The sequence below is a fragment of the Aythya fuligula genome, chromosome 11 (genome assembly GCF_009819795.1).
Source record: "Aythya fuligula isolate bAytFul2 chromosome 11, bAytFul2.pri, whole genome shotgun sequence".
Taxonomy (NCBI): Eukaryota; Metazoa; Chordata; class Aves; order Anseriformes; family Anatidae; genus Aythya; species Aythya fuligula.
Window position 1 is genome coordinate 11,758,587 of NC_045569.1, and position 14,369 is coordinate 11,772,955.

Below are 14,369 nucleotides of genomic sequence, written 5' to 3' on the forward strand. Positions count from 1 at the left end.
CAGTGCATCTCTGCACTTTTTAAGTCCTGACATACACTTATATGGCATTATCAACCCTCACAGGGCTATGTCTGTAGGCACCGGGTCGGTTTCACCGCCTTCAGTTGTCCCGACCCAAACTGCCTCCCTAAAACCTGCCAGGACAGGGCCACGCCAATCTCTACGCTATTTACATCAAGGCACTTTGCCCAAATCCCAATTTCGGGGAACCTGCCCTCCGCCCACCACTACGAGCCCTGAGGCCGGGGCTCCGTGAGGGGCCGGCGGCCCCGGGAGGGAGGCACCGCCCCGGCGGCGGCGGGAAGCGGCGGGGCCCGGCCCGGAAGAGGAGGGCTCGGGGCGGCGGCGGCTGGCGGCACAGGGTGAGGGGAGCGCGGCTGCGGGGGGAATGGTGCCGGGGAAGGGAAGGGAAAGGAAGGGAAAGGAGGCGAGACCAGGCCGGCCGCTCCTCTCAGCACGCTCCGGCGGAGCTGCAGCAGGGGGGAGGCGGCTCTGGCCCGGCAGGGAGGGAAGCGAAGCGAAGCCCGTCCCTTCTTCCAGGCTGCGTTGGGCCCTAGGCGAGGGAAGGTTACTGGCCCCCCTGTTACCAGCCCCAAAGGCTGTAGGAGCCCCTGAGATACGTTTTCGGTCTCAGGGTCCACAAAACTCCCATCTCCTTCCTTCCCTCCAGTTTGTAGATCTTCAAGGAGGCAGCAGAAGACCTCGATGTGGAAGTCGGAGACAAGGACCTTTAATGCTCTAGATCAGGCAGGGCCTGTTAAAACAGTAGGTGCGGAGCTTTTCTCAGCATCTCCTGTTAGGGCCAGACTGTCACTGATGGGCAGCGCTGGGTAGCACCAACTTCTGCAGGTTCATATATAGGCAGGTAAATAAGTAAACTAAGACCTTAAATACAACTCCCATTTGAGAAGTGCATTATGAGGCAACTTAAGATCATCTTGGGTGCTGTTCTTTCTTTGAATCAAATTATTAAAACAAAAATCATTGTAAATAAGTAATTATTTTGCTTTGCAGGCTATAATTATCTATAAGGCCTGCATTATATTCTGCTGTAGCAAACTTCTCAAGTTGATCGTAGTAATGTTCTTCCTGCAAGGAATGGATAAGGAGTGGCTTGGAAGTGCCTTCTGAAGAAATATTTTTTTTCTATAGCTAACCTTCAGAAACACCCCATTTCTTTCAACCAGAATTCATCACACTCAAAATTGATTCAAAAGCACTGCTGTGTAATAGCTGACTATATTAGCTGTTAATCTGAGTTGACCTTTTCCTGCATGCATGGAGTCCCTTAAAACCAATCCCAGAGTTTGGACAGATCAGTGTTTGCATATCCAGTATATATGTCCAAAGACAGGACGTGCAATTGGAATTGATCTCTGTAAGGCATGTCCTTCATTGTCTTAACTCTCCAGAACAGGCTATTTTGTTTGTATTTGCAGTCTTAGGTCATCAAGACAGGGAGCATCAAGTCATCTGTGCTATTGTGCTCACTCGACAGTGTAACTTTTAATTGTCCTTTACTTGCCCTAAGTGGATGGTGGTAGTTATTACAGTAAGTCTCAATACATCATTAAAGCCTCTTCTATTGTGTTTATACAAATTTTCAGGATGGCTTCGCTGGTAGACATGCCCTTGGATTATGAAAAGATGTTTGCTCATCGGTTCACATCAGATGATAAAGAATACCAAGAATACCTGAAACGCCCTGCAGATCTCCCTCCTATTGTTGAAGAATGGAGAAACAGATCTGGTGGCAACCAGAGAAGAGAACGGTACTGATGTCTATTTTTTTTAAATGTTGGTAGTTTCACAAATACATGGTTAAACGATCACTTATTTATTTCAAAATAAAGTTAGGAATTTGTACTGTTAATAGAAGCATCCTTCATAGTTATGTATGTTTAAGGTGAAGAGTCTTATTTGAAAAGTAGTGAGGTTTTACATTTTCTCTCTACTGATACTGGAAGCTTTGATCTTTGTATAAAAGTATAAACTGAACTGCTTTCCTGAAAGGAATGAGCTGGAACCACTGAACCCATTGCCTTGGGGTTTGTTCCTGCTCAGTTAGGAACACTTTCCAGAGGGGAAAGATGGGAGTTCTGCAAAACAAAGTAGCCTATTTTCTGTTGGATAATAATCAGCAGGAAAATATGTGAAGGAACAGGCTAATAACGTGATTATCTGTCGCTAGCTGTCCAAAAAACTTTTCATTTGTAACTTAAGTATTTGTTGCACTGTTAGACTAGCCTGCATTTCTTTCATTAGAAATATCTGTAAAATCCATCATGTCTGCCTAGCAAGTGCAATATTAACCACCTACTGCAAAATATTTTGAATTATATTATTTTTCCAGAATGTAATTGTAGCTTTTTATTTAGCCCTGGACAGTAACATCTGACTTTCACGTGACCGAAAAGGGACAATTACCACATGTAGCACATTTGGTAATACTAACATCAGAGTTCATATTTAAGTAAACTCCTGTGTACCTAACAGTTGTGAAGACTTCTAAGATAAATATCTAAATAAAATTTGTGCCTTATCTGAAGCAAAGGACATCATTCTAACTTTTTATTACTCTAGAAAGTTGTCATCAAGTTAAACCCCAAATCAGTTTATACAGATTTAAAAATAAATAAATAAAATTAACAGAGATGTACCTTAAATGTGTACAAAATTTTGTTCTTTGAACTGATGAACTGTTGCACCTACTCCTTGTTCACTAAACAGACTTCATGTAAATGTTGTCTATGCTGTATTTTACCACACCACTGAGATGTCCAAACAAAAATGACTGCCTGGCAGCTCAGGTGTCCATAACAATAGTGCTACAGCAGAACAGCCACAATTTAGCCTGAACAATACCTAAATAACCACTGATAAGTAGCTCCCTGAGTGTAGTTAAATTATGGTATATACTCACACTCTGTCAGCTTGGGAATCAACAGGAGACTATGAAACAATTGGTAATATGTGCTAGGGTATGTGCAAATTCCAGGGGTATGCTGTTAGGTAACTGAATTGTATGTAAGCCTGCTTTGCCACAGCTTTCAACCATGAAGCTAGTAGACTGAACCTTGTGTCAGTACAGCTACAGATGAACCTTTTGGTTGTTTTTTTTCAGTATATGGTCCGTTAGAGTATTTAAAGTTCCAGCAGTGGCTCTACTGCCTATAGAATGCTTTGTGCTGGGAAACACTGTCCTGCCACTGCTCAACAAATCACGTATTGAGTCGTAGTAAGAAATTAATTAATAATCTGAGGTGACTGTTGATATCTTTTTTATGACAAACAGATGAAAATGTAAGTGGTTAATTGTTACGTAACTGTTCATATACTCAGTTTTAAAAGTTTACAATTTGTGCGAATCCTTTCTTTCTTTTTATTGTAGGTTTCAAGATGGCAGATATTTTAGAGGGGACAGATACAACTGGCAAGGTGACCACAGATCTAATCAGAGGCCAGAAAGAGGTTGGGGTAACAACTACCAGCAGCACAGACAAGGACAATCTTACTCTTCCCACTATGGACAATATGGCTACAACTCCTACAACCCAGGCCCTCGTTACCATCCCTACTGATGGTACTTGTGGTTGGAAAGTCCAATAATACTATGTGATGAGTTAGATTTTTGACTTGTCTCCTGTTTTCTTATTTTTCACGGTTTACAGATAACTGAAGAATCCATATTCAAGTCCATTGTTGTTTATCTGTAGCAGGAACTGAAAAAGGGAATACCTTTTATTAATAATAAAAGCATATTCTACAATTTGTTTAGTCTGTAGATCTTAGATTAAATTTGTCTTATATTCTTTTGTCTGCACCACTGAGATCCTCCTCTCTGTTACATTTTAGAAAATGAGGCAGGTCAGGGGAAAATGGTTGTAGCTTGTCTGCAGCCTGTAGAAGCTTGTTACATTGTCTTAAGACAGTTCTTTTTTGAAAGTGACATGCTGTGTCTTTCTCTGGAGAGAATTTTCTAGTTTGACTTTTGATAGTGAGAAAATTTCAGATGCCTTAAAAAGGAGAAGAAAGATACTATTACAGAAATATTTTATGGGGTTGGTATTTATGAAAACTCAAAAGAAGAACTCTTTAGGTATTTGATAGAGGTGTGATATCTCAATATTTAATTTATTGGGATAAAACAACTGTAGGAAATAAGATCTTGCATATAAGATAAATTCCTGTCTGTTGAGTCAATGGGTTAAATTTATGTGCAGTATTCCTCTTAAAAACATGGTCTAACAATTGGAATAAGAGTTAAGTAGTTTAAATATGTATCTTCTTACTCTAGTAGTTCAGTGGTACTCAAGTTTTACCTGAGAAGTGATACTAGACTTAGATTAATTTGTAACATCTTAAAATAATTTTGGTATGTGCATAATGTATTTCGGATTTACATTTCAGTAAAGCTGTAAAACTGTGATGTCTGTTGTTAATTAGTTTGTACGAGATACTTTGTGGATGTTATAGAAGAAAGGAACCATAATCAATACTGTTTGTATCATACTTTGTTTTATGAGAAAATAGCATAAGCAGTGAACAGTGGGTTTTTTGGTTCATGGCATTTAAGTTCCATGTTTTCTTTAACTACTCATGCAATAAAAGTATTTCACGTTAAAAGATGTTTCTGAATATTTCTGAAATCTACTTTTGAAACATTCAGAATTGCAACATTCATCTAGGCTGACAGCTGCTCAAGAAGCAGTACTAACAGATAAGTGTTAATACTGGACAGCTGTTGGTTTAAATTAGATGAGTGGCCTACTCAGCTAAAATAAAGAGGATGAGACACTGTGATTAATTAGAAGTCTGGAGTGTTAATCTTCTAACTTACTTTTGACAATAATAGGGTCAAAGTTCTCTATTTCACCATTAATATGATAAGCTAATTTGTCTTAGGAGAGCAGTGCATTTCTTTCTACTTGACATCTTCAACTGTTGTACAGAAACACAGAACCATCCCTGCTGTTGTCTAAGTCATGACATTATGTGATAAGTTCAAATTACTGCATCTTCCTTTAAAAACAAAAAGTAAATATAGCAGTCAAAAACACCATCTCAGCTCAAGGTGCTTTTGAAAACTAAAGAGACTGCTTACTGTTGATCTTAAAAATTTCCCGTGTGCAGCTTCAGCATGGAATCATTTAGCTTGGAAAAGACCTCTAAGATCATTAAATCCAACCATCACCTAGCACTACTGAGTCCACCACTAAACCACATCCCTAAGCACCATGTCCACACATCTCTAAAATACCTCCAGGGATGGCAACTCTGTGACTGCCCACTCCAGGGCAGCCTGTTCCAGTACCTAACCATCCTTTCTGTGAAGAAATTCATCCTGACATCTAATTTAAACCTCCTCTGGCAGAACTTGAGGCTGCTTCCTCTCATTTGTCACCTGAGAAAAGAGACCAACACCCACCATACCACAACCTCCTTTCAGGTATTTGTAGATGACAGTGAGGTCACCCTTCAGCCTTCTTCCAGACTAGAGCCCCAGTTCCCTCAGCTGCTCCTCTTGTCTCGTTTTCTAGCTCCTTTGCCAGCTTCATTGTTCTTTGCATTCCAGCAACTCAGTATTTTGTGGTGAGGGGCCCAAAACTGAACACAGTACTTGAGGTGTAGTCTCACCAGTGCCGAGTACAGAGTGCACAGTCTGTGAAGCAAAAGCTGTAGTGCTGAAAAGTGGCTCCACCTACCTGTTCTTTTGCTTTCCCCTTTTCAGACAATATTAAGAGCTTTGATATAATATTTAATATCCTACTCCCTGATGTACCTGCCTTGAATTCAGTTGTTTAACCTTAGAAATGTTACAGTGAAAGGTTCATTCTTCCTTGAGAAGTTCTACAGGATGAAATGCTCTTTTAACCCTTGATAATTAACCCCCATTAATACGGAAGAGCTGTTACACTAGGGAATATAAGCTTATCCAAAGTTACGCTCTGTGCACTATCAAAAACCTGCAAAGTGGTTTGGTGGAATTCCTTTTTAACACAGAATCACATGCAAGGAGCCAGATAACCCAGACTCCTACCTCCAAGAAAGGAGCGCATCTCTTTCTGCAAAGAGCTTGATACTGCCTGCTATGCCAGGGAAGCCAGGCTGTGCCAGGATATTCTTCCTCCTTACCATCTGGAGTAGCATCTCAGGTTGAAATAAAACCTGGCAAAAGGAATGGGTTCTCTCATCTGTTGCTTATCCTCAAAAGCCCAATAACTATTTTAATTTTAGTGTCTTTCAGCTAATGAATGAAGAATCTACAACACTGTGGCCAAGCTGTAGCAGATAATATTATGGTGGCCTAAATGGACACTACAACTTTAGAATCACACATTGAATGGCCTCAGATGTCATATTCTGAGTTTCTTGACCAAGTGATCAGGAGAGACACCAAGGCCAGTGCAGCTTCCTGGTTTCTGTCTTTCTTTACGTCCTTGACTCCTGTTATTGACCACTTGTCTCACCATTAAAACTCTCAATTCAACTTCAAGGGATTGTATGATTTACAAAACTTGTAATAATTATGGCAAGAATATATATATATTTTTTATGAATGCATTTCTAAGTAAATGCATATTTTGCACTAGACAAAAAGATAAACAAAATTTAATGTATAGTGTCCCTGAAAGTTTCCACTTAAATGAACTTGTATCTATGATAAAGTCCAGTCTATTGCTTCTGTCAAGCTAAATAATACCAGTAAGTACTGTCTCCAATCACAGTTTTTGCATTATGGTGTGTTACAGATGATAAAACTGAAGCTACATTAATTTTAACATTTGCAACTTCAAACACTGCAGAAATTGTTTGCTTTAAGTATGATGGAGATCGCAGGGTAAACATTAAAATTCAGTGTCTGGAATCTGACTTTAAGAGAACTTTTCCCTCTGACATTTGCTCAGACATCATTATTAACGTGAATAAAACAAAAGAAAGATAAGTGTTATGTATTAAAAAATGACTGCCACGTTGCCAAGAGTTTAATAAATGCAGAAGTTTGACTTCAGCAGTCCTAAATCCCTTCCTGAACATGTAAAGCAATTTTGTGCAGACAGTTAATTCATGCTGAAGAATTATCACGCTAAATTACAGGTGCTGCAGCAAGAAACTTCCAAGAAAACTCAGTAGCTTTTGTAAAATTTCTTAACTAGAATTTTAAAAAATGCTAACCACTAAGCCACTAGCTACTTGAAGCCAAGAGAGTGCATAGAAAAATTCTTAGTATGATTTGTGAGATACAATTTTCCAAGTGTTCACTGCTATTCAACCTCTATTTTATCCTAACTCTTCAGCTGGGAATTGAGATGTGCCGACATGCTTCGAAAGGTTAGCTAGAAGCTGAAATACTTTCAAGAGGCTCTTTAAAAGATATTTCAGACAGTGAAGACAGTGTCGTATTTCTGATATACGTATAATTATCACTCAACTTCTAGAAAAAAATGTATTTCATCTCCTCCTGTTCAAATATATCTGAATGTATTTAAACTCCTACTATTAATTTGCTACTAAATATTCTCCTTAACCAAGAAACATGGTCACATTTACTTCTTATACTGAGATGCTGGAAGGAAAGTTCTTTTTATATCAAATTTAAGCTGACATTTCCTCTCCACTATCATTCCTATTCCTTACAATATCTCTGAATTACACAACTTTGGGTGAATTTTCTTACCTGATCCAACTGGTGCAGTCCCACCTCCTCTGGCTCTGACAAACAAGAGGGGTTAGGAATACGTGGCCCAGGAAGGGAAAAAAGGACTGCTCCTTACAGCAGCGGCGGGCTGCCTTCGGAGTGTTTTTATGAAACTGCACCTCCCTTATGTTTCATTTGCCAATCAGGAAAAGTTACTATAATTTGTCTCCTGTATGTTAGAGGAAAGCTACATAATCCCACTTACATTACGCACAGCACTAGTGTTCTCATGATCAGAAACTAAACAAGATTATGGGTCAGATCAGGTTTCCCTAAAAGTACCTAGGGAGTATGCAGCCGGATTCAAGACACACAGACACAAATCCTAGAGATCAAAACGGAGTCCAGTGGCTCCAGAACTGCCAGGATGGTAGATGGCAACTATAATATGGTGGTGCACAATGATCTTTCCTCTCAAGATGATTATTTTTACATTAGGCCCTGCAGGCTGTAATTTATTTTTGTTTACCATGGCCTATATTCTTCCTCAATAGGGCACGGGCTGCACTCAGTGGTTGTCAGTCCTCATTTGTTTATGTGAACAGCAATGCCAAAATGTTATCTCTCTGCAGCTCACCCCCTTATTTTCTAAGTACTGTCCTATTAAAATGCAAATTTATTACAGAAGAGTTGGCAATCACTACATTTTCCTGCAAGTCTAATAACACAGGACATCATTTGTATTGGTTACCTTCTCTGATATTTCCAGCAAGTGGGAATACAAATAAGTGTTATCTTTTTCCTAACACACTATTGCTTCTTTTTCTAGTAATATTTCAGCAGATGGATAATTTTTTTCCACAAGTATGGAGCAGTGTTTTTATTTATTTATTTATTTTTAATGATTACTTTCATATTCTGTAATTCAAAACTTGCTTCACTAACAAAAGATCTATTAATATCAACTATAAAAGCTGCTCCTGCTCATCATTTGAAGAAAACTTATCTATTCAAAAGATGAGTTAAAGTTCAGGAAGCGACGTAGCTATTTGTTATAGAACTACAAAAGCAAGCTTATTTGAGAAAAAAAACCAAAGGGAAAATCTTCCAACTGAAGATTCAAACAATTTTCAAAATGAAACTTGTTACACCTTAAAAGAATGACAATAAGTTTCTTCAAAGCTCTTTTACACGGTTAGAGAAGATGATTTGGTAGTTATATACCTACATAAATTAATAAATTAATACTATTTCTAGTACTGTTTAGATAAAGGTTAAAAAATATCTCTCTATAAGCATACACAAACACATAAGATGTTTTATATAGCTTTTGGCCACCCTGTGCCAAGCATTTAGCACAATCAGAGCTGATCAGAAAGTCCAAAGTCATGTCTGAAGTTCGTTTCTGAAGAAATGCTTGAAGACTTTATTTTCTATTGTAAAGACTTATTTCCTATTGAAAAGGCCTATTTGCTATTAAACATGTGATCAGTAGAAATAAGTTAATAGTGATAATTACCAAGTGCAACCAGCCCCAAGCTATTACATAATCGTTTTACATAATAAAAAGAAAATTAAATTTTCCATGGCAAAAGCTTTCTTTTTTATATGCTTTAAGTTTTTCCCTTTTGTAGTCATCAAGTAACCTTGATGTATGAATCCCACTGAGCTCTCAAAACAAAGTATCTTTAAGAATAAGTTCTTATGTGCTGCAGTGTTTTTAATGGCACGAGCACTTGAATACAGCAAATGAAACCCTTGGAGTTTAGGTTTAGAGCAAGAGCTCTGCGTGGATACATGTTCTCTTCAGACCAGTATTACTCATGCAGATGCCACATGCTCACAACACCCACCCTGAAACAAATGGCTGCAGCATCAGACTTGGGGTACATACACCCTCCTCTAATCCACAGCTGCAGCTAAACTGCTGCAAGAACATAAAGGAGCTTAACCTTAAACTGCCACAGGGGCAAATCCTATTTCTCCAGTCCTGCAGCTCAGAGGATATTTCCATCAGCAGAACTATGCTTTTTTGTTGTCCTAAGGTAAGATGGGACTGGGGAAGGTACCTTGTACAGCCCAGGCAGAGACTAGAAGGAGCACTGCTGAGCTGAAGGAACAGTTGTTTCATGGCCATTTGCTCTTGTATACTGAACCCCTTAGGGGAAAATATGTTTTAAGATGTAATTATTGGTTATCAAATGACTTTAATGTCCCTCCACAGCCTGGGAAAAAGAAAAAAAAAAGAGAGAGAGAGAGAGAGAGAGAGAGAAATTCCTTCTTCCTCCAGACTCCAGGGATCTCCGCAGTCTACACCAAGCTGGCAGAATATGGACTCAGGAAGCAGTTAAGCAGCTGGCTCATTATACTGGCAGAGTTTTCAAGCCCTTAAGTAAGGTGGGTAGATCCAGGGAACGACAAACAAACAGCTATTGATGACTTATCCTGCAGTCTGCGTAAATCCCACTGAAGAGCCTTTCTGGACCTCACCAGCAGGATTTTAGTTTTTAAGAGACAAAATGGATTTAGTGCTAACTAATAAAAGATCAGCCTAATTCTACTTCCCTCCATACCTGCATTAGATATATTCTTATTATTGGCCTACATTTTTTTTTCTTTTTTTCTTTTTTTTTTTCTCCAGTCCCATGCTCTTTTTACTCTTCCTCTTGTCATTCCACAGGCATCAGGCTATTCCATGTCAGAGATCCATTTTAGCAGTTCCTCTTATTCTTGAATGCTCTTAAAGACAAGACCTTCTAAAGCTACTGAGTGTAAAATTTGAAAAAGACAGCTTTGCCACAGTGCCAGTCATTCTAAAAGGAAGTTAAAAGGAAAGGGTATTTTCAAAGACAGAACCAGATGTGTTAATTCCCAGCTCAGCTACTACCACTTTTAATGCTTTTGTGTCTTGATTTCCCATCTGTAAAATAGTGGTTAAATCTGCCCTGTTTCCCTCCTGTCTGCTACATATTTCAGCTACAAGTCTCCTAGGCAGGGGCTGCTCCATTTAAAGTATAGTTATGGTGTACAACAATCTCAGCTGGGTCTGTATGTCCTGGTAAGAGGCACTGGGAATGGTCTGGTGGATGAATCGATCTATTTTCTGACCATTATTTAAAACAAAACAAAACAAAAACATGTGATAAACGCTATGCAGGCAGGGCCAATCTAAACACTTCCTTTATTTCTCCATGCAGTTACACAGCATGCTATTTACATGTGCACAGCTGGGATGCTGGGGCCAAGCAAGCTCTCAAAGCCAGACCTACACTAAAACGATTCTAACTCCTATGGGTGCAGTAGAAAAATGCTTAAAAAATATAAGCAGCATAAAGGCAGCATCATCATAGCTAATAGGTATGGATAGTCCCATTTGACAGTTAGTCCTGAATTCAACCAAGGTGAATTAGAAATGAGGGGGCAGTCTATGCAAACTTGATTCCACATCAATAACATTTGTGCTGGTTACTGTGTTGAATGTCCTATTCATTTACACCTAATTGATTTCAGAAACATTTTCTCTCTTGTACATGCACACCATAGAATCACAGTACGAGTAAAATTCTGACCTCATGGAAGTATTACAGCACTTTTTTTTTTTACTTTTTTTTTTTTTTTAATCAAGCTGTTTTACACCTACAGCAAAGGAAGAGGAAAGAAAATACAGTGGGGAAAGAGGAGGAGTGGAAGTCTACTAAGATGAAAGAGGGAATGCACTGGTGCAGGCAAAGGAAGAGAAGTCTTCCTCCAAAAGAGTCTATTGAAAGGTCAAAGAGAGTGTTCTTAGCATCTGAGAAGATGAAATCATTTCATTGAAGGTAAAATGCAAGGCTGTTTAAAAGCCATTTGTGACTGATGAGAACTGGAAGACAAAGATGGCATCACAATCTCTTGGCAAGAAAATTCTTCCAGATGGCATCTCTTTCTCATTAATGCTCTGGGGGAGGATCCTAGACAGCCCAGCAGGTCCCGTCGTGACTTTGGATTCGAAGCCATCCACAAACTCAGCTGCTCTTTGGCTCAACTCCACTTCTGCTGCACATGCATGTGGCACGCAGCAGTGCTACAGGACATTAGCTGATGAATGAAATTAACTGCCTATTTTTACCTCTTCTGATCACACCTCCCAACTGTGTTCTAAAAGGCAGAAACCTGCCCATAACCACGTCTCCCACTTTGTGGCTCAGAGAACTTTCTAAAGCTCTCCAAGTCTTCTACTACTAGTATAGTAACCTTAAGGATTGCTAGAAAACACAGATTTTTAACACAAAGAAAGTTGACCTGTTGAAGGTCAACTCATTTTTTGAATTCATGCCTCCCAAAGTGGGCATCAAGATGATCAAGATTTCTATGCTGAATTAAGACCAGACTGAATGCCTGCATCTTGGCTTCACTGGGCAAAATCAGAGCAAGGCTTTAAACAGGCTACACAAAGAGCAACGAAGTGTCAGCACTGCCTGGTTACTTACAGACTGGACCAAAGGCACCTTATTCAGAGTAAGCCAACTCACTTAAACCATTTGCGGTATGCTTATACATGAGGCTGTGGATGTGCTGCTTTGGTTTAAAGCAGACTTGTTACAAGTTACAAGCAAGATCAGATGAAATGGAAATAGGACACTAAGGAAAGAAAAAATGCAAAATGCAAAAATTTTGACTTAGACAACTAAAACAGTTCCACTCAACCCATGCAAACCTGCGGGCAGAGCAGTTCTTCAGGGGGGTACAGCAATCTACTAAGGGCTTTCCAGGCTCCTTGTCAGTAAGAGCCAGTCCCACACAAACAGCACATGCAGCCCTTACAGTTTTGTTTTTGTTCGTTTGTTTGTTTTTCCTTAAGGTATGCAACCCTTTCAAATTTGCACAGAGAAACATAAGCAAAAAAAAAAACAAACAAACAAGCAAAAACAACAACTTTATTGTTGCCACAATCCAATGGGTTTAGGAATCAACATTATAGCCTTCAATGCGAGAGCTCTTTTTGTTGTGAAAAAGATTCATTAGTGGCCCCCTGCAGAACACCATGAAGCATGAGCATGCTTCCCACTGCAGCTAGGCCTACCCAGACTGCCTGCCAGAAGCATTTTCAGGTTCTTATTTAGACAGGAGGAGCTCCAGTTGCACTGAAAACTGTCAAACTTTCCCTGATGAAAAGCTTTTGTCCCTATCATCAGCCTCTTTGTTGTCCCCAGCTGTCCCCCACAGAATATTTGTATTTTTTCCCCTCCAGTCTAATTGTAGATGAATTGAGGGACAGACTTCCATACTTCCCTCTGGAAATTCTCCTGTAAGCTTGTTGGAGCTCGTTACCTATGCCTTCTTTCTGAACTCTGGCTGAAGTACGTGACCTCTTCCTCCTCTACAGTGTTTGTCATCAGCTCTGAATTTGCTACCTTGGGTCAGATTCCTTGTGGAATGGTGTGGGGCAGTGACTTCTTGGTATTTTTGTCTGTGCCACACCCAGCCCATTCAGGGATCCCAGCTGAATTCAGGAGAATCCAGGACCCTTACAGGGCCAAGCACCTATGGAAATCTCTACTGAGCGAGCTCCCATACAATTGTTCATAAGAAACCCAAGGAGAGTTTAATATGGCAATCTCTCACTGCACAAGAGTGGCTCAGTTTCAACAACTGAAAGGAGGTTATTTAACAACAGAAAATGACCGTATGTACCAAAAAGTCATTTACACATCACTAGGATTTGTCTGGATTAACAGAGAGCAACGGACAATGCTACAGACCTCAAGCAAGCTAAGGGTCAACAGGCAGAATTTATTTGAATTCCTACAGATTAAGCTGCTAAATAAAACACATTCTTTCCTGTGAGCATAGCAGATATAAATATATAGGAGCAGTCAGTCCCTGACTGCACGCTGGGAACCTAAACAAATGTTATAACGCATGAAGGATCTTGTGCATGTAACATCTGCACCGCGACTGCGGTGGGGAGCGCCACGCTGGGCCCGTGCTGCTCCTGAGCCTGGCAGTGCCTCACTCGTCCCCATGACATTGCTGGCCCGCAGGCAGAGCTGCAGAGTGCACAACGTGGTAATGGGGCTGAGTATCCGCAGGCAGATGATAAACTGCAGCTTCCCATGCAGGGACAGCCAGGACTTCTATTTTAACCAGCAAAACACTGATCTGGAGATGGGATTTCATTAAATGCAGTAAATTGTTTACCTGGTTTCCACGCCTTACTCAGTTTCCATGTCAAATTAACACATCTCATCAGGTGAAGGCGAGCACGCCATCCTGAATACTGATCCAGGCCAGAATGCAATTCCAGTAAAAATTAGTTTAAGTCCTTTCCATTGGCCCTTTGTCAGCAAACTTCATGGTACACAAGACAAAGAGGAGGTAAAGGAATAAAACAAAATCAAACACAATATACTTAACATATTGGGAACAATTAAAATGGGCTTTTTAATTAACCTTGGTAACCTTCTAGGAGCTTTCAAATTTATATGGCTTTAAATGATAATGATTTCAACAGAAAGCATTTTTGTTTCTCTATGAAAGGTATTAGTAGGAAATTGAAAAGCTGCAGGAAAATTAAATTGCATTTTTCACATTTGTTATGAGCCTGCTCTAACTGTGCCACAGGAGAGGTATTTAATCATGCACCACTCCTTGCTTTTGGATGCTCTCTTCCTATTTGGATTGGAAGGACACGTATTAAAGGGTCATTAACCAAAGTCATGTACATCATCTCTCCCTCACAAATCAACAC

At 39.8% G+C, this 14,369-nt stretch overlaps 1 protein-coding gene across 2 annotated transcripts; it reads left to right on the top strand.

Annotated features, from left to right (window-relative positions):
• The first annotated feature begins 338 nt into the window (after nt 1-338).
• RAMAC (RNA guanine-7 methyltransferase activating subunit) lies at nt 339-4,626 on the top strand. Of its 2 annotated transcripts, none has more exons than XM_032195265.1 (3): nt 339-362; nt 1,608-1,772; nt 3,392-4,626. In XM_032195265.1, the coding sequence occupies exons 2-3, from the start codon at nt 1,609-1,611 to the stop codon at nt 3,579-3,581; spliced, it is 354 nt and encodes a 117-aa protein (XP_032051156.1). In that variant the 5' UTR covers nt 339-362; nt 1,608; the 3' UTR covers nt 3,582-4,626. The 2 variants fall into 2 exon arrangements, with proteins under 2 accessions (XP_032051156.1, XP_032051157.1); XM_032195266.1 differs by lacking the exon at nt 339-362 and adding an exon at nt 793-865.
• The last annotated feature ends 9,743 nt before the right edge of the window (nt 4,627-14,369 follow it).